Genomic DNA, 19,130 nt, shown 5'->3' with positions numbered 1-19,130 from the left:
GACAGGATTTGCAAAGACTTTATTCATGAAATCAGTTACAACATATTTATTGCCTCCTGTGCCTCTTGAAAGCCAATATATATACCAGACTCTGATGGATATTTTTTACGAATAGCAACGACCACACATGATGGCAATGGTGTTCGATTTCCTCTGCCCAATGTCTCTCCCTTCAAGGCCCACTCCAGCACAACACGATAAGCCACCAACCTAGCAGTATATTGCCTGTGAAAACATCAACTCTATGTGAATACAGGTATAATATGGGTCGATCTATACATGCGTCATGATTAAAATAATCACTTACTCTGTGGACAGCTGTCCATTTGGTCCATTCGGCGTGGGGCGTTTTTTCCAGTTCACTTTGTCACACCGGAAAAAAAAAAATCGAGTACTGCAGAATGGATCAGCGCCGTGAAATCCTCTGTAGATGTGACACAACTTCGGGCACGCTCATCTTGATCTGACGTGTTGAGCCTGGTCATCGATGGCAAAAACATGTCCCACTCTCTACAGCACAGACACTCTATTTCAGTCGGCAGACTCGGCATAGGTTGGCATATTCCCCCACATTCACACCACCAGTTCATGTTGGCTCTCATCCTCACGTCCTCAGGCTGTTGAGCGATCGCAACCTCCTCCTCCTGTCGTTCTATTTCCAAAGCACGCAGCTCGTCTTTTGTAAACTCTGGTTCAAATAGGTATGGTTCTGGTTCTTGACTGTCTGAGAAGTCTCTCTCAAAATCAGCCATGTTCATCGCCATTCGTGTACTGTAAGGAAAATAGCCAGGCAGCTACTATTCACGCTGGTATGTTGACGGAAGTCATGTGTTGATTTCATGTGTTGCGTGATATCTCTGCGCCGAAGTAGCAGTGCTTCGCCTAAGCAGCTGTGCTTTGCCTGTGCTTCCACCTAATATAGCCCCAAGTCAATATCTGCCTAGGAAATCGCCTAGTGTTAATCTGGATCGCTATTTGTACTCGTTGTGAATACGCAGGCCACAAGAAGTAATTAGGTGTTTTTTTTTTTTTTTTTGATCACTTTTACTCAGGACATGCTAGCTGGCAACAAAGGATTCCATTCATTGTGCTAAGCTAAGCTAACGCCGACCCTGTCAAACTAAAACAATGCATGCACTGACACAAAAATGCATTTGCCCACCTATCTAAATGTAGGAAAGAATGTGAATAAGCCCTATTTCAAAAAACGGTGGAGTGTTCCTTTAAGGGGCGGTAATATTATAATAAGATCCCCTTCCTATGTCAGAGAATTATTGCAGAGAAAGGCTTACCAAAACAAAGGTACTGGGTTGTCACTTTTCATGTATAGAGAAACAGTTTCTGTCTGACAGACTTGCAACCTTTATCTGAAAAGATTTTCTCTTTTTCAGGAAAGAAGGGCATATCTCTGGCCACTTTATCTGCCAGATCAAAGTCTGTTTTTTTTTTCAGATTGACCATCTCAGCCATGATGCACTGACGCACATGCTTCAGCTCCAGAGGTAGGAAAGGAATGAAGTGATCAACCAGATGATGATTTATGAGACTGGAGTGCTGAAATCCACCTGTAAAATGTAGAGAAACAAATTTCATATATGTAATGCAAAAATGTAACAATATATGTGCAGGTTTAAGGGAAATTAAATGTAATAAAAAAATAATGAATTTAATGACCTTTTTTTATTAACCATTTCCATATAAAACTTATCAAAAACATTTATATAAATATACTTTAAAATATACTTGAGCCATTTTTTTTTAAATGTACATTGGAAAATATGTTTCAATATTCTTTCAATACACACTGTTTTTATCGTTTAAGATGTTTAGAGAGATTTTAGTCTCCAGTTCATTGCTGTTCATCCTGATCTCTTCCCGTGTTTTGCCTTCTCTCCAGAAATCCAGTGCCGTCTCGACAATCACATTCCCACCTGCATTACTACAAACACAGCTTCTCATTAGTCGGGTTGATCTTTTGGGAGAGTAGAGGTATTTTATTAACACTCAGCTTGAATCAAACAATTACATTTTTTACCTGAGAAAGATGAAGATTGCATTGCGGAATGACACTCCGTCTACACGGTCATTGTAGTCCAGAAAAGGTTTTAAAGTGTCAATCAGCTGAGGATGCATCTTGTCCATTTCATCAAATATGAACATGGAGCGAGGAAACAAATCTACTTCATCAGGAATCAATTTCTTTAGTTTTGCCTGAATATACAGATAAGGGTTATAAGGATATACAGAATATACAAATGCAAATGCTTTTAAGAACATGCGATTTTTGTATATTTTTTAAGAATATGATTTACTATGTTTTTAGTATAGTAACACTTACTGTAGTACAGTAGCTAGCTATGGTTTGGGTGAAACTGTTGTTGGTTTAATTAAATTTAATTAAATATAATTAAAGGGTCAGTAAAAGGAGTTCACTTTCCTAAATGAATTTGGCCGTGCTCATAATGACAAAATGTAAATATTAAATATTTGTCTTTTGTTTATTTTAGATACAAAACTGCTTAAAGGAATAATCCACCCATAAAACAAGACAAATAAACCTAATTCAAGATATAATTTCTAAAATCAATCTCATTAATGTATCTTGCTAGAACTTAAGCCAAAAATACTGATTAATAAAATAATGTTTTGCAGTGGAAGTTATGGTATGTTATTGAGCTTTAATGTTAATGACATGATGTGCACTCAGCTTCAGCTTTAGCTTGATCTAACCATGCACCCATGTTTGAATCAAATATGGACTAATCCAATCATTGGAAATTTTTTAATTAAATTTGAAACCCAACAGTTAGGTTTGTCCATATTTGACCCAAATATATGAGTTGAAACCACCCAGCATTTTTTTAGAGTGTGGTTATGCGCGGTGAACGTGATTTCACCAAGTACCACATGACTTTGCAACTTTCCAATTTTCTTTGCAACTTTTGCAACTTTGGCAACTTTCCAATCAACCAATCATATTTGAGGGACAAGTTTGCAGTTTATGTCAAGTTTAGGCTTAGAAACAGGGTGAGGTGCTTCAACATCACTGACTACGTTTACATGCAGCCAATAACCCGTTCAAAACCGGGATATTAGCAATAACCCGGTCGCGCACGGCCATGTAAACACCGGCAAAAACCCGGATATGCTCATATCCCGGTTTTTAAAAACCCGGATATTACCCCTGGGGTACCCCTTTTCTAACCCGAATATTTGGTCATGTAAACGCGTATCGGCATATCCCCATCAAAAGGAACATTGATTTGTGTTCTGCGCATGTTCTATTCGCAAGGAATCTTGGTCTTTTGAGTAGAGACGGCGCATACAGAAACCCGCGTGCAGTATACCGGAAGTAAACAAGAAGTAGAGGTTAACATGGCGAGACGCAGCACAGCAACACACTTTTGGAGCGAGAAGGAAAGCGCAAACAAAGGCGATCGCTATCTGCCCCGAACTATTCATTATCCGGGTGCTGCTGCTGTTGTTGTCTTTGGATACAGGAAGAAGAATTGGAAATGACGCATATTGCGTCTTAAGGTTGTCCGTACGTCCTGACGCTAACCGTGCGTCGCCGTTTACATCGGGATATTCCCAACTGATTACAAATTCCATGTATACAGGAGTAACTCTCTCTGCTCACGCATGTAAACGGGTTATTCCGAATGTTTCAGAAACCCAAATAGTGACCCTAACCCGACCATAACCCGGATATTGGCTGCATGTAAACGTAGTCAGTGTTATTCACCTATCATTTCCCTCTGATTTTAGGGAAAAGTTATGGGTAGGGTTAGGTTTAGGGGTAAGGGATAGGGTAAGGACTAAATTTTAGGACAGGAATGTTATTCCAGGATCAACAAAATATGTGCTATGTCTTACTTGGCAAAATCACGGTGACCGGTTATGCGTGACTTCACAGGGAAGTATTGTGGCCTTGCTCACCAAATTGACCTGCTCTGGCACAGAAATCTGTTGTCAAAACACTTGCAACAGCTATAGGCTACCTATTCGCTAACTAACTATGGATTATGCAACATGAAATATGTATTTTGTACTTACACTGTAGATGTGTGAATGTTCTTTGTGTGGGAAATGGAGCTCAGATACAAACACATGAACATGTTTGCTGTTTTCCCCTTTTTTGTAAATGTTTCTTGCGATGATTTTAGCAACATGATTTTTCCCAACTCCTGACGTCCCATGGAAAGACAGAACCAGCGGTTTGTTTGGGTTCTTTTCAGTCATAAATGACGATACAGCTTTTAATACAACATCAGACACAATGTGCTGCCCAAAGAGAGATTTATTTAAATCTGCCTCCAAACCTGAAAGATGTAAAGATATGTGGTCAAAAATATTGTTTGTAGTTTGCAATGATAATCTATACTAAATATAACTATAAATAACAGAGAGAGCACAAAACATTTTAACAAGGTTGCATTTTGTTACACAGTACCACATCTGCAATAATGTTGCAAATTTCTCATGGAAAAACTAGACTAGTAAATGAAAGTAATGTTATTATAACATTTAGAATAATAAATGCTAAATTTCAGAAAGTGAATTCTAAAGAAATATAAAAACACAACACTTGAGTCTCAAATAGACTAATTTACACATCTCTCCCTTTCGTTCAAAAAGCACTGAAACATAATACAAATTTAAGACGTAGGCTATAAACGTATCAGGTCCCTAAAATGTGGCAAGGGGGACGTAGCTACTAACATTTTAACCATGCGCAAAAAAAAACAAACAAAAAAAAAAACCCTTACCACATGTAGGCTATTATGCGGGATAAAAGATAAAAAAAGACCCCCACAAAACTTAAGCCTACACATTGCTTGAAAGTTATTAAAGTTTGCGAAATTAAGTTTGTGACATTCGAAATAAACAACAAACCATCTGAAGCGTAAACTTAACTTTTAATAGGCCTACATACGATACATTATTTTCCGGGTATACTCACGTTTAGTGTCAAAAGGCAGCAAACCGTCCCGTTCCAAAAACAAGTTAACCAGGTAAGAGCCGAGAGCCGCAAGCACTTCCAGGAAACCTGACGCTAATGTTATATTAGACAACAAAAATAAAACGATTAAAAGATTTTGCGCTAACATCGTGGAAGCGAATCACTCAGGCGTCTTTCAGTCTTGGTTTCATTTTTGAAAAGGAACCCGGAGGGGAACTGACGAATTAAGAAGAGTGAAACTGTAGGCTACTCCTTCAGCAAACATTCGGCTTCCTGTTAAAACAATACATATTTCAAAGCAGTTTTACAGAAAATGCATGTGTGTAGATTACAATTTAGAGTGCTCTGTTATCAGAGGTGGTAATGAATATCAGAAATTTACATATAAAAATCACGCAGTTAGCTAATAATGTGTTACCGGTTTTTTTCTTCTTTTTTTCTTCTTCAATTGGTAACAAGCATCGGTCAATACTGAAGCCACGTGTTCAAAACTCTTCACACATTCAGTGAAACAGAAGTCTGAACAATTTTTCACACAAAATGCATTCAATGACCACATTTTTCAAAATCCATGAACACTTTTGTCATTCATGTTGTAATGTACTGTAATTACATTCATTCATTATATGCAATTGATGCATGTTGTAATTGTAATGTTGACATGTATTTTCTGTAAAGCTGTTTTGAAACGATATGTGTTGTGAAAAGCGCTATACAAATAACTGATAATTGAACTGAATTCATACCTCACTATATTTGCAGCTTTCAAAATTGATAAAAGCACATTCAAATCAGAACGATTGCAAACTCTGTGCATTTCTGGAGGAATTATATTGAAATATAAAATCTTAGCAGAATGTTTACAATGAAATTACAGTTTTTTTTTTTTATTTATTTTTTATTGCTAACAATCAGTGTTCGTTATTCAAGCCACATTTTCAAAACTCTTCAGTCTGCATTACCAACGTAAATCTTGGCCAAACAGTTCATCTCACCTCCAAAACTCACTAAGACCAACAAAACACTTTATACCTCAAAACAAGCTTGTTTCACCATAACACTGGCAACAACTCTCATTCAGAAAACACGTGTCATTCATAATACACTGACCTAAAAAAAAAACATAGGCTACAACCGGGAGCATTTCATAAATGATGAACTTTGATCTTTGAAGTTTGAATGATTTTCAACATAAATCAGTATTTTATTATTGGAAGGAGAAGAATAACATATTTTCATTTTACGGACTGTATTACAGCGCAAAGAAAGAATAAGAAATGCATCTGTTTTTTTTTTTTCTAAATCTTTATATAGTAATTTATTTGCAAAAATAAAAGTTTTAAATAAAAAACAAAACACATTCCTGAAGCAATAATAACGCAAACAAACAAACAAACAAACAAACAAACAAACAAACAAACAAACAAACATCATAACATGTATAATCCAGTGTGTGTAGTATTGGAGTGTCAGCTGTGTCAGGAGGCCTTTCTGTGTGCAGTTTGTATGTTTTCTCAGTGTTGGTTTACTCTGTGCTCCAGTTTACCTCACAATCCAAAGACACACAGGACAGGTGAATTAGAGAATGGAAGTTTGCCCGTAGGTGTGAGTGTAAATGTGTGTGTGTGTCATCCCTGTCATGGCCAGTCCATCTGTCCAGTGTGTTTTCAACCCGAGACGCTGGGAAAGACTCCAGCCTCCCCACAACCCTACATAGGACAAGCACTTTGGAAAATGGATGGAATTCATTGACACAGTTGGTGTAAGAATTTGTATTGACCACCAGATGGCGAAGTGGAGCACTCTGTCAAAAGCTGCGATATATCCGTTTATATACTGTCTATGGATATATCCAGTTGCAGGCCCGCAGCACCAGCGGTTTCAGGACCGCTGCCACAGAACCGGAAGTGAGGGGCGGGGCTTAAACAGTCAGAGTTGCGCTACCCATAACACGTAATTTTATTTAGTTAAATATAAGCTGTTTTCACATGGATTTTGATCGGATCGAAGTCAAAAATATTTAACTAAAATACTTTTTAAAGTCACGTTTCTGTTCATACAATATGCCTAAGATGTCATGATGTAGCCTACAATTAGGGTTGCCAACTTCAGAAAAGGAAAATGCGGTACAATCGTGGTTATTTATAGGAAAATGAGGGACACTCAAAATATTTGTACTGTATCACACAGTTGTACGTCATTTCAGTGTCTGCAGAAGTTTGTGTTTAAAAGGTTATCAGACATAAACACATTTGTATTGCTTAATTTATGTATTTAATTCTAAAAATAATTTTAATGTCATACATGAAAAAAGTCACATTACAAACAAACCATAATTCAAAATAACAGCATCTAAAATAGAAAGCTTTTTTAACATTATACACTGGCTTACAGTTCAAAAGTTTGGGGTTAGTAAGATTATTTTTGGGGAAAAAAAAATAAAGTAATTGGGTCATTCTTCATTTGTGGTGGCAAGTGGTGTCCCTCTACTTTACAACAGTTGAAATAAACTTTAAATACCAATACATTTTAAAATGTTAGCATTTTTGTATTTTGTAGGATAAACACAATTTGTGCACTATTAATAGTTACATTTTTGTTTTAAAATACATATTTAATTCAGTTTGAGAGATTGCATGTATAACAAAATATGCATGTTCCCGCCATACCTCAGAGAGGTATCATGGAATGTAATTGCAACAATATAAAATTTTTAACACAAATAAAGTGGTTATATTGTGAATATAGATTTTATTTAACATGTACAATTTTATTAAATTGTTTTAAAAAATACATTTTTTGTAATATTTAAGAAAAAAGTAGTGTCCCCCATATTCATGTCTGTGGTGTTACATCAATGGACGTCGGCCCTTTAAGAAAAGGGAGAAATCTATTTGGACTACTTCCTGAATGTAAAGGTGATTGCAAGTGCTGGTTAATCTGAGGGGTGCATGGTAAGTATATTCTTTCTTATTAATTTTCTTAAAATTAGCTAAATTCCTGACAATTTCATGTGTCGCACTTTATTAGTGTCTGTGGTGTTATGTTGATAACTTGCAGATTTTACATATTTTAATAAAAATTTTGATACATACATACTTATTCATATTTCCAAAATGTCCCCTGATCTTTAAATCATCATGATGTCAGCCTCCATTTTAGAAAAGTCTGGATTTAGGCTAATTTGTCTGTGTTGTTACTGTCTGTGGTGTTACTGTCTTTCCTGGTAACACCCTATGGGTAACACCACAGACTCTATAGTAACTCCACAGACAATATACAACCAGCAATGTTGTATTTTTAATAAAACACATAGGACATCCATAATCATATAGGCTAATTGTATCTCTCTTGTAATCCTACTCATGATGATTTTCATTATTCTGCTCAATAAACTTAATTGTTAAACCTATTATGCAATATTACGTCTGTGGTGTTACTTCAAAACGTATCTGAAATTTCTTTCCTTCAGAGCCATTTAATCTTATAATTTAATGTTTTTAGACTGTAAAGTGGTTTCAATATTTTAGAATAAAGACTATAAAGGTAGCGCAGACCATGTTCATGCCTTTTTATGTATGTACACATTTAAAAAACAAAAGAAACAATTCTTCTTTGGCAAAAATTGGGGCCAAGATGAACAATTAAACTTTTTTTGAAAAATGAAATTTAAATGATCAATGAAACTGAGTCCTTAAAGTAATTTATGTATTTAATAATTATTACCAAAAGTTGCATATCCCTGCTCATTTTAGAACAAAATTTTACTTCAAATATTGGTAACACCATAGACATAAGTGGTTGTTTCACCAGTTTTTGATTCAAATTATTTAAAAATCTAAATGTTATTAAGCTTCAATTTGAATGAATATAGAATATTAAACTACTTTTAAATGCATAGCAATACATTTTATTAAAAGAAAACAAACAAGCATTTTTACAATTTCTGCCTCTCATTTGCCACCCCAATTGAAGAATGACCCAATTGCCTACTTTTATTCAGCGAGGATGCATTACATTAATCAAAAGTGACAGTTAAGATAATGTTACAAAAGCTTTCTATGTAGGCTACTTTCTAAAAGCTTTAAAACAGTCAGTGATCATTCTCAAGTGTCGTGGTCAGCACTGCTGCTGTTGCTGTTGTATCAGTCAGTGGTTTATCAGCTTGTCAAAAAACGGGACACGGGAGGTCACGCACGGGACAAATAAATTAGGCCCAAAATACGGGACGTCCCGCGTAATTCGGGACAGTTGGCAACCTTACCTACAATGAGCAACATTTTAAAAAAGCCTATTGATCAAGCTAAATGGTAATGAATGGATACAAAGGATATAGGCTAGTACAACTACACCGTTTTTATTTAAAAAATAAAAAATAAATTTAAAAATGTGTAATGTTGTAATTAAGTGTTTCCCATTTGACTGACTGATAGAACTTTTTTTTCACGTACATGTTGTTACTTACAAATAGGCTAATATGACTTAATGACACAGTATGAAAAGATTAATGTTAATGGATACAAACACTGTTTGTTACTTCAATGATACTACAACTACAACTTTTTATTTTAAAAATATATTAATAAATGTGTTACATGTTGTAAAGTGTTTCCCATTTGACTGTATATTTGATCGTATTATTTCCTTAATGTTCATGTTGTTACAAATAATGCAAAGACACTTAGTATGTGGCGTATTTAATGTCAATAAAAAAACATTTCATTAATAAATACAAAGCCTTGAACAAATTAAACTTGTGTTTCTCTGTATGAAAACAAATAGGATATTTATAAAAATATGTATAAAACAATAGGTTTAAAACATATTTAAACAGCTCATAATAAAAATAAAAACATCTTAAAACACAACGCACAAAAAAATAAATAATCACTGGACTTAATGACTACAGACCTGTCGCTCTCTCGTCTGTAGTCATGAAGTCATCTGAAAGACTGGGCTACCTGAAGGACATCACTGGACCATAACTGCATCCCTGCTGTTTCATGCAGAGCAAACGGGTCTGTGGATGATGCGGTCAACATGGGACTGCATTATATCCTACAACATCTCAGAAGACATGGGTCTTAGGAAAGAATCTTATTTGTGGACTTCAGTTCGGCCTTCAATACCATCATGCCTGATCTTCTCAGACAAACTGACCCAGCTCTCCGTGCCAATCCCAATCTCTCAGTGGATCATCAGCTTCCTGACAGACAGGGTCTTTGAGACTGAAAACTCACATCCAGGACTCTCACGATCATCACTGGCGCTCCTCAGGGTTGTGTCCTCTCCCCACTGATCTTCTCCTGTGAAACAAATGACTGCACTTCAAAAGACCCTTCTGTCAAGCTCCTGAAATATGCAGATGACTCAACAGTCATCACCTCATCCAAAATGGCGAGTCCAGCTGAAGAAGTTCAACCTGCCACAGGACCTATACTGAAACAATTCTACTCGGCCATCATCGAGTCTGTCCTGTGCTCATCTATAACTGTATGTTTTAGTTCAGCCACCAAATCAGACATCAGGAGACTACAACGGACAGACAGGACGGCTGAGAATATTATTGGTTCTATATATGGATATTGGCTCCCCACCCTCCAAGATCTTTACCTCCAGAGTGAGAAAAAGGGCTAAGAAAGCTACAAAAAAATCTGACCAGCCAGCCACAAGAACATCATTCTGATTCTGATGATGCCCAGCAGGTGGAGCCAAATATTCACAAGTATTCAGACAAGAGTGCAGATGAATTTATAAACATACACCGAACCTTGATTCCAACATCCACAAAATAAAAAGTCATCATTTTGTAAACAATATGTCAAAATAGTATATCCAGGTTCACATAGGGACATACAATATTTCAGTAAGAAACTAAAAAGTGAGTAAAAAAAACGATTAAGAGCCAGGAAGACAAATCCATTGAGGTGAAATGAACAATCTCTCTTTGGCGCCTCTAGCGGCGGAATCCAGGCACTGCAGAGCTCTCTTGACTAAAGGTGATTTGAATGAATGGGAAACGCTTTCCATGGCTGAAACAGAGTAGAGGGAACAGCCCCAGACAAAGCAGCGAGAAACTTTCACGCTGATAATCACCAGCCCTGTCTCACCAAGCATGGATTAACTCAAGACAGAGCTGGTGAGGGTAGACTCAACACCTTTCTATGGCAAGCCGTTTTCGCTTAAATTGTACCCAGCGTTACTCGTCGTAATTGCATTTTTAATAGTAAGATTTAAATTTGAGAGCTCTACAATTTAATTCTTACTAGTAAAAATTACAATTAGAGAGCTCTACAATTGAATTTTTACTAGTAAGAATTACAATTAAACTACAAATGAATTTTTACTAGTCATATGTCTCCATTGACTTCCATTCATTTTTAGTTACTGAGCTCTACAATTGAATTGTTACTAGTAAGAATACACTTGCAGAGCTCTTTAATTCAATTACAGAGCTCTGCAATTATACATATCTTTAATTCGTTTTTTTACTAGTAAAAATTCAATTAGAGAGCTCTGTAATTGGAATTGTTACTAATAATAATTGAATTAGAGAGCTCTGTAATAATACTAGCTAAGTGTAATTCATACTAGTAAAAATTCAATTGTAGAGCTCCGTAATTAAAAATGAATGTTACTAGTAAAAATGCAATTATGACGAGTAACGCTGGGTACAATTTAAGCTAAAACGGCTTGCCATAGAAAGCAACATTAGAGTGAATTTGAAGTCCTGCTGCTGCTGAATAGACGAGCTTATTTTCTCTCTGAGGGTCGATCATGAAGCTTTACAATGCAACAGGTTAGTGAGGAGTGAGTCAATAATCCACTGAATCGAATGCGATCACTGTATGTTATTGGTGAATTGGTCATGTTGTAGTCCATGTATTAATCGCTGAGATGCATAAGTAAACAGCATGCACGCTTACCGAGCCATTGAAATTACAATGCAACATAATACTGGAGATCAAAGGAGATGCAGCCAAATCTGGCCTGTTATGCAAACCTGGGTCTGCATTTATTATGTGCATGCGGTGCAAAAATATTGTGGACCAGTCTCAAGGATTTATGTAAAAGAGAAACTACTTTTTAACTACTTTTTTACATTTTTCAAGTTTTTAGAAATATAATTTATTGGTTTCAATTAAATGTAAATGTGAATTTCAAACATTTTAAAACTATTTTATAAAATTTTCTACAAAAGATTTAATGACTGAAATGTCAAGTGTTGTAACACTTGTGTTAAAAGTGTTGTTAAAAGTACTCTTACTTTTTAACACCTTTTAAAATATGATTGACAACTTAATCTTTACTTAATATAAAACAACATTTGTGTTTGTCAGTATTTCAGCCTTTTTTAATTGTTGACTTTTTTTCTTCTTCTTTGCAATTTCTGGACAGTCACACCATGTTAACATTTTAAACTTTAAACCAGACAAAAAAATATTGTATGCTCATATATTTAATGTCTTTCTGAATAATTGAATATATCCAATGAGAACCAAAATAGCATTATATATTTATATTTGTATACAGTATATATATATATTTATATTTTACTTTGCTGTGCGACCAGATGCAACAGCATGAACTGCAAACTGTTGTTAATTTCCATACAAAGTATTCATTAACATTCATTGTATTGTATATATCTTCAGGTTAACCTAGTTTGATTAAAGAGATAAATACTGCCAGGGGTATTTCAACTTCACTTCACAAATCTGGTCGTCATATTGACAATTAGATGCTTACCCATGTGTTACAATTGGTCCCGTATGTTTGTGTATGATGTATTCGTCTGGTGGAATTATAAAAATGAGTTACAGCAAATCCCTTATCTGTTTACATAATTTAAATTACCAGTTGAGTTTATTATAATTGTCATTTTAGATAATTTGCATATTATGGAATTTTTATTTTAATTTAATTGGCTGCGAATCAGACAAGTTAAGTGGCCTCTTCTTTATAAAATTCGTAAATGACGATATTTTTATGCATTTTATGATATTTTTTTGCATTTCTGATAGAAAGGTGCATTGTGGCATTCAGGACTGGCATCCAAGCTAATGTTTTCTCACTGGATAGTGGACGCCATTGCTTTGGCATACCAGTAGCAAGGTCGACCATGTCGACCTTGGTGTGAAGGCACACTCCACCCGGAGTGTCGCTTCCTCTTGGGCTTTAGCACATAGCGCCTCGCTAACAGACATTTGCAGAGCTGCAGGCTGGGCAACACCTAACACATTCGCGAGATTCTACAATCTCTGAGTGGAGCCGGTACTAGGATCTGCTCAGGTGTCTTTGCTTGCTCGCCATTCTACTCTTTGGACTGGATACGTGCGATATTCTCCTCAGGTGAGCTTCCCCGAGAAGCCCTGAGTTCCTCCAGCACTGTTGACATCAACGCCAAAGTTATGCCTACGGCAGCTTTCGCATTGACCAGGTGCCTCCATGTGCATGGTTCTCCCCTTGGGCGACCCCCACATGTGTATTTCCACTGTAAGCCTCTCTCGAGCGTGTGTCTTTCCCTTGGCAAGCCACCTTGCCACCCCTGGGGTTGAAAGATTCCACCCTACGGGCTGGACACCCCAAGTGTTCTTCCATATGCAGCCTGCTCGCGGGTCAATTGTGTATTCTATAAGTCCTCCCTTTGGGCAGGCATTGTGTTGCATATTTCCACTGAGATATGCTTCCCAGTGTACCTTGGTATTCCTGTGTTAAGTAGGAGTCCTTTGTCCATGCTAGTCTCACGACAGGGAGCTCAGACTTACGCAGGGCACTGGAAGACAGCAGAGGTGGCGTGATTAGACTGGGAACCACATTCGTCGTCACAACGTAACTCGTAGTGACCACGAAAGGGAACGTCTCAGTTACGTATGTAACCCTCGTTCCCTGAGTATGGAACGGAGACGTTACGTCTCCCTGCCACTTCTGCTGGAACACTGGAACACCTGAGTTCAGTCTCGGCTCCTCAGCGAGAAAACATAACTGCATGTTGCCAGCGTACTTCCTTATATACCCACGCGGTGGGGCGGTGTTACGCTATGCAAATTCCGCATACCCATGGCATTTTCTTGTCATTACCTCGTTTTGTATACTCGAAGGTGAGAGGCTTTCTAAGCGAAAACCCTACTTCCCTTCCCTACTCAGGGAATGAGGGTTACATACGTAACCGAGACGTTCAGTGGCACAATATAAGCAGATGACGTGTTTAATTCTTCCAGATGGGAAGATTACAGATGACATTATAGAAATGCGTCGTAATGCTGTTGACTTTTATTCTTGTCTCTACAAAGCTGATGATTGTGTAAGGCTGCTATTTTGAACCAATAATCGGAAAACAAAAGGCAGTTGAAGGATGACGTGTGTAATTCAGATATTTGTCTGACTCCACTATAATTAATCTGACTCCATTAAAGTTGTTGTTATTCTTTAACCTCTTATTCTTTAAAGGTCTTTCTTAGAACTGATAGGAAAACATAGGATTTAACCTGAACGTTTATGAAAGTAATAATCACGTTAGCTTTAAATATCATCAGTGATAAAAGGAAAGATTCTCAAAGCCTGTGTTGTCCTCACTGCAGTGTAGCAACTGTAGCTATACAACCAGCTAACTCTGATGCAAAATGACAACAAGTCGTAGTGAGCGATTTCTTGCTGTTTACTGTGGCTTCAACATCATCTTACATGACAGAGTGAAAACTGTAACAAAGAAATAAAGTTCGACTGTTTTAACATAAATGTTGTCTAATGAAATATACCTGTATATACATGTAAATAAATATTGTAACTATGTGTAGTCTTTTCTTTTTAAACAGTATTGTAACATTAACTTATTAACATAAAAATGAATTTTGTACTTACGACATTGCCTCTAGTGCTAACAACAAATGGATTACATGTGCTCACATTCTGTCACCTTGCTTACTTCTGTACAGGAAATAACCTCTAACCCCAAACTCCAGGTCTACATCAATTCAAAATAAAAGTCTCTATCAAATTAAAAGTCCCTAACATTTTGCCTTAATGGCAACACACTCCCCGCCTGACATCTGTGAGGTCACTACACAAACAAGTTATGAATTAACTAAACAGACGAACATCACTCTCTACTCAGAAGCAAAACAAGTTCTGTCACTGGTCTAAGGTACTTTTTTGAATGTCCTTGATCTGTGGTCTTCAATTCCACCTTACGGACTTTCCCGTCTTTTCCAGGAATAGCCTTTGTGACTATCGCCATAGGCCAGCTGTTGCGGACAACTTGGTTGTCCTTGAGGAGGACGACATCTCCTTCTTGCAGATTTTGGTGAGATTTGGTCCATTTCTTCCGGCCTTGTAAGGTTGACAAGTACACTTGTCTCCAACGGCGCCAGAACATGTTGGACAAGGCTTGTACTTGTCTCCACTGCTTGGTTAGGAGGTCTCTGTCCGTAAAGTCTCCTGGAGGAGGTGGGGTGCCGACTTTCTGAATTAACAGCATAGATGGTGTGAGAATGAATGGATCCTCTGGATCATTTGAAACTGGAACCAAAGGCCTTGCATTCATAATTGCTGCCACCTCTGCCATTAGAGTGCACAAGACTTCATGAGTCAGGCGAGTGCCATGTTCAAGAAGCATTGACTCCAGGATCCTTCGAGCCACTCCAATGAGGCGTTCCCATGAACCACCCATGTGCGAAGCATGAGGTGGGTTAAACACCCAGGAGCATCCTTGTTGGTGTAGGTACCTCTGCACAGTGGTGTCTGGTTGTTCTGCGCTCATCCCAAGTTCTCTGCAGGCCCCAATGAAATTCGTGCCACAATCTGACCTCAGTTGTTTGGCTGGTCCTCTTATGGCAAAGAAACGCCTTAAGGCATTGACACAGCTTGAAGTGTCCATTGAGGCAATCACCTCAATGTGAACCGCCCTGGAGCTCATACAACAGAATAATATGGCCCACCGTTTGCTCTCAGGCTGAACTCCTCTTGTACGTCTGGTAGTGATGTGCCATGGTCCGAAGACATCTAGCCCTACATACGTGAAGGGAGGGCAGGCCTTGAGACGCTCAGGTGGCAAATCCGCCATTAGTTGCTCCTGCATCCGACCTCTGAGTCTACGACAGGTCACGCATTTGTGAAGAGTTGAGTTAATGAGCCTTTTACCTCCCAAGATCCAGAGTCCTGCAGCTCTCACAGCGCCTTCTGTTAAATGGCGGCCCTGATGTTTTACTTGGGTATGATGGTGTCTGATGAACAGTAAGGAAACATGGTTGTCTTTTGGGAGAATCACAGGGTTCTTTTGCTCAATCTCTACGTCTGCGTTTTTCAGACGGCCACCAATGCAGATGAGGTCATTCTGCAAGATAGGGTTGAGACGACGTAGACAGCTGTTTAGAGGAATTGGCTGGTCTCTTTCTAGAGCTTCAAATTCCTTTCCAAATGCTTTCCTCTGAACGGCTCTAATGATGACTTCTCTGGCTTGGGAAAGCTCATCCGGAGAGCGAGGCAGCTCACATGTATGCCATCCCCTGCACTTGTCCATGATGTTAGGGGACTTGAAAGATCTTGCAATGTGAATTAAGAGTGCCACAGCTCACTGGAGGGTGTCAAAGGTGGAGAACCTCTCAAAACGCTCTATGCTGAGACCTTTCTCGTGAAGCTGGGTGGCATAACTCTTCACATCTGGACGAATCTCTGCATCCAATTCTGGTGAGACTAAGCTGAATGACTGAATAGGCTCTGGTTGAATGGAAGGCTTACGCAAAAAGGTAGGTCCGCTGAACCACATTGTTTGTGTGAGACGTGATGCTGGAACAGACCTTGACGCAATATCAGCCGGATTGTCCTCTGTGCGTACGTAGTGCCACTGTTCAGGATTTGTGGTCTGGCGAATACGCTGGACTCGATTGTGGACATATACATAAAACCGCCTGGATTGGTTATGAATGTATCCAAGGACCACTCTGCTATCCGTGTAGAATTTAATGGAATTAAACTTCAAGTCCAGTTCTTCCTGAATCAGTTCGGCCATTTCCACAGCCAAAACCGCAGCACACAGCTCAAGTCTCGGTATGGTTGGCTCAGATTGAGGAGCAAGTTTAGACTTCCCCATGACAAATCCAATGTCAACAATGCCTTCTTGGATGGTCTTCAAATAGGCTACAGCCCCAATGGCCATTGTAGAAGCATCACAGAACACACAGAGTTCCATCTGTTCGGCCTTGGTTAGAGAGATGCCTGTGTACGTCCTTGATATATGGAAGTGCTTCAACTCTTGAAGTGAGTTTCGCCAAGCCTCCCACTTGCCTAGTTTATCGTCAGGTAATGGAGTGTCCCACTCTGAAGCCTCAGAATTCAGCTCTCTGAGAAGGGCTCTTCCTTGGATTACGACCGGAGCCAAAAAACCCAAGGGATCAAAAACACTGTTCACCAGGGAGAGAACTCCACGGCGGGTAAACGGTTTTACGTCAGTTGACACAGAGAAGGTGAATGTGTCCCTAGCTACCTCCCACAAGAGGCCTAAGCTGCGTTGGGTGGGCGACTCCTTCCCACAGAGGTCTACCTCTTTTCCAGCTGCCACACAGTCCTCACTTGGGAAAGCTGCCAAGACAGCCGGACTGTTCGATGCAAACTTGTGGAGCCTAAGGTTGGACTCAGCCAATGAAGCCTGAGTCCTATGCAGCAAGTCAATGGCTTCAGCATCAGTAGGGACAGAACAAAGACCGTCATCAACATAAAAGTGGCGCTCGACAAAGTTGACGGTGTCTTGTCCATATCTTTGCGCACCCTTTCTGACAGCTCTTCTAAGCCCATATATTGCCACTGCTGGAGACGGGCTATTCCCAAACACATGGACCTTCATCATGTAGTCTACGACTTCACTTGCCACATCATTGTTCTTGAACCATAGGAATCTCAAATAGTTCCTATGTTTTTCTTCTACGAGGAAGCAGTAAAACATCTGCTGTATGTCTGCCATAACAGCCACCTTTTCCTTTCGGAACCGCATGAGTACTCCCAGAAGAGAGTTGTTAAGATCAGGGCCAGTCAATAGCACATTATTATCCATTACCAAGATGGCGCCGTGCATGTGGCAGCCTGTTGCAGCAGCTCTGAATGTTTTTAACCTATTTTATTTTTTTTATCTTCTTAATTTTTTTTATCGATGTCTGAGGAATGTGTTTAAGTGTGGACCCAAGCTTGAGAGTATCAAGAAGCATTGGATTGTGATTATTTATATTTTGGCATTCTTAATTGGAACTCTGGGGACAGTTTCAGGAGCACCAAACTTTAGCTCCATCATTTATTCTAAAGAACAACTATTGGCACTTCAATATACAACGATGTCATCTGTACCTAGAATGGAGATTCCTACGGAACTAAGAAGAAGGAGAAGAGGGTGTAGAGCTGGAGTAAAGCACCGAATGAAGAAAAGGAGACATAAACCATCTTTACCTGTGATTATTATGGGAAATGTCCGGTCGCTCGGGAACAAAATGGAGGAGCTTACGGCACTAACAAAGATGCAACGGGAGTATCGTGAGTGCAGTTTTATGTGTTTTACGGAGACTTGGTTGAACGAGAGAACGCCAGATTCTGTTGCAAAACTGGATTGTTTTCATCTAGTGCGAGCGGACAGGTGTGCTTCGGAGACGGGTAAGAGGAAAGGAGGAGGGCTGGCACTGTTTGTTAATGAACGCTGGTGCAATCCGGGTCATATCACGGTTAAAGAAAAACTGTGCAATAAGGATATTGAATTACTTGTGGTGGGTCTGAGGCCGTATTACTTGCCAAGAGAATTTTCTTACGTGATAGCAATAACGGTGTACATCCCTCCTTCGGCCAATGCGACTAATGCTTGTGAACATATTAATACTGTTACAGCCAGGATGCAGCTAAAATATCCTCAATCACTGATTATTATCTCTGGTGATTTTAACCAAGCATCTCTACAAAATACTCTCCCCACGTTTACTCAGTATGTGGACTGTGATACGAGAGACAATAAAATATTAGACTTGTTTTATGCAAATGTGAAAGAAGCCTATAGATCCTCACCGCTTCCTCCATTGGGACGATCGGATCATAACCTTGTTTACATTAGGTCTGTTTATGTGCCGGTTGTGAGGAAGCAACCGCCAGTAAAGAGAACAGTTCAGATATGGTCTGATTCAGCATATGAAGCATTAAT

General features: G+C 38.7%; 1 protein-coding gene across 2 annotated transcripts; it reads right to left on the bottom strand.

Annotated features, from left to right (window-relative positions):
- Positions 1 to 4: 4 nt before the first annotated feature.
- Positions 5 to 5,236, bottom strand: LOC311301820 (torsin-1A-like). 2 transcript variants are annotated; one of them, XM_084427171.1, is made up of 7 exons: positions 4,964 to 5,164; positions 4,057 to 4,322; positions 2,036 to 2,211; positions 1,806 to 1,939; positions 1,293 to 1,565; positions 308 to 771; positions 5 to 225 (listed from the first exon to the last, which is right to left on the bottom strand). In XM_084427171.1, exons 1-5 carry the CDS (start codon positions 5,109 to 5,111, stop codon positions 1,321 to 1,323), a joined length of 969 nt encoding a protein of 322 aa, XP_084283297.1. In that variant the 5' UTR covers positions 5,112 to 5,164; the 3' UTR covers positions 5 to 225; positions 308 to 771; positions 1,293 to 1,320. The 2 variants fall into 2 exon arrangements, with proteins under 2 accessions (XP_084283297.1, XP_084283296.1); XM_084427170.1 differs by having other exon boundaries at positions 308 to 1,565; positions 4,964 to 5,236.
- Positions 5,237 to 19,130: the final 13,894 nt, after the last annotated feature.

This window comes from Rutilus rutilus (assembly GCF_951802725.1).
Source record: "Rutilus rutilus genome assembly, chromosome: 13".
In the NCBI taxonomy this organism is placed as follows: Eukaryota; Metazoa; Chordata; class Actinopteri; order Cypriniformes; family Leuciscidae; genus Rutilus; species Rutilus rutilus.
The sequence above is the reverse complement of the archived record's forward strand: the minus strand, read 5'-3'. Positions and strand labels throughout refer to the sequence as shown.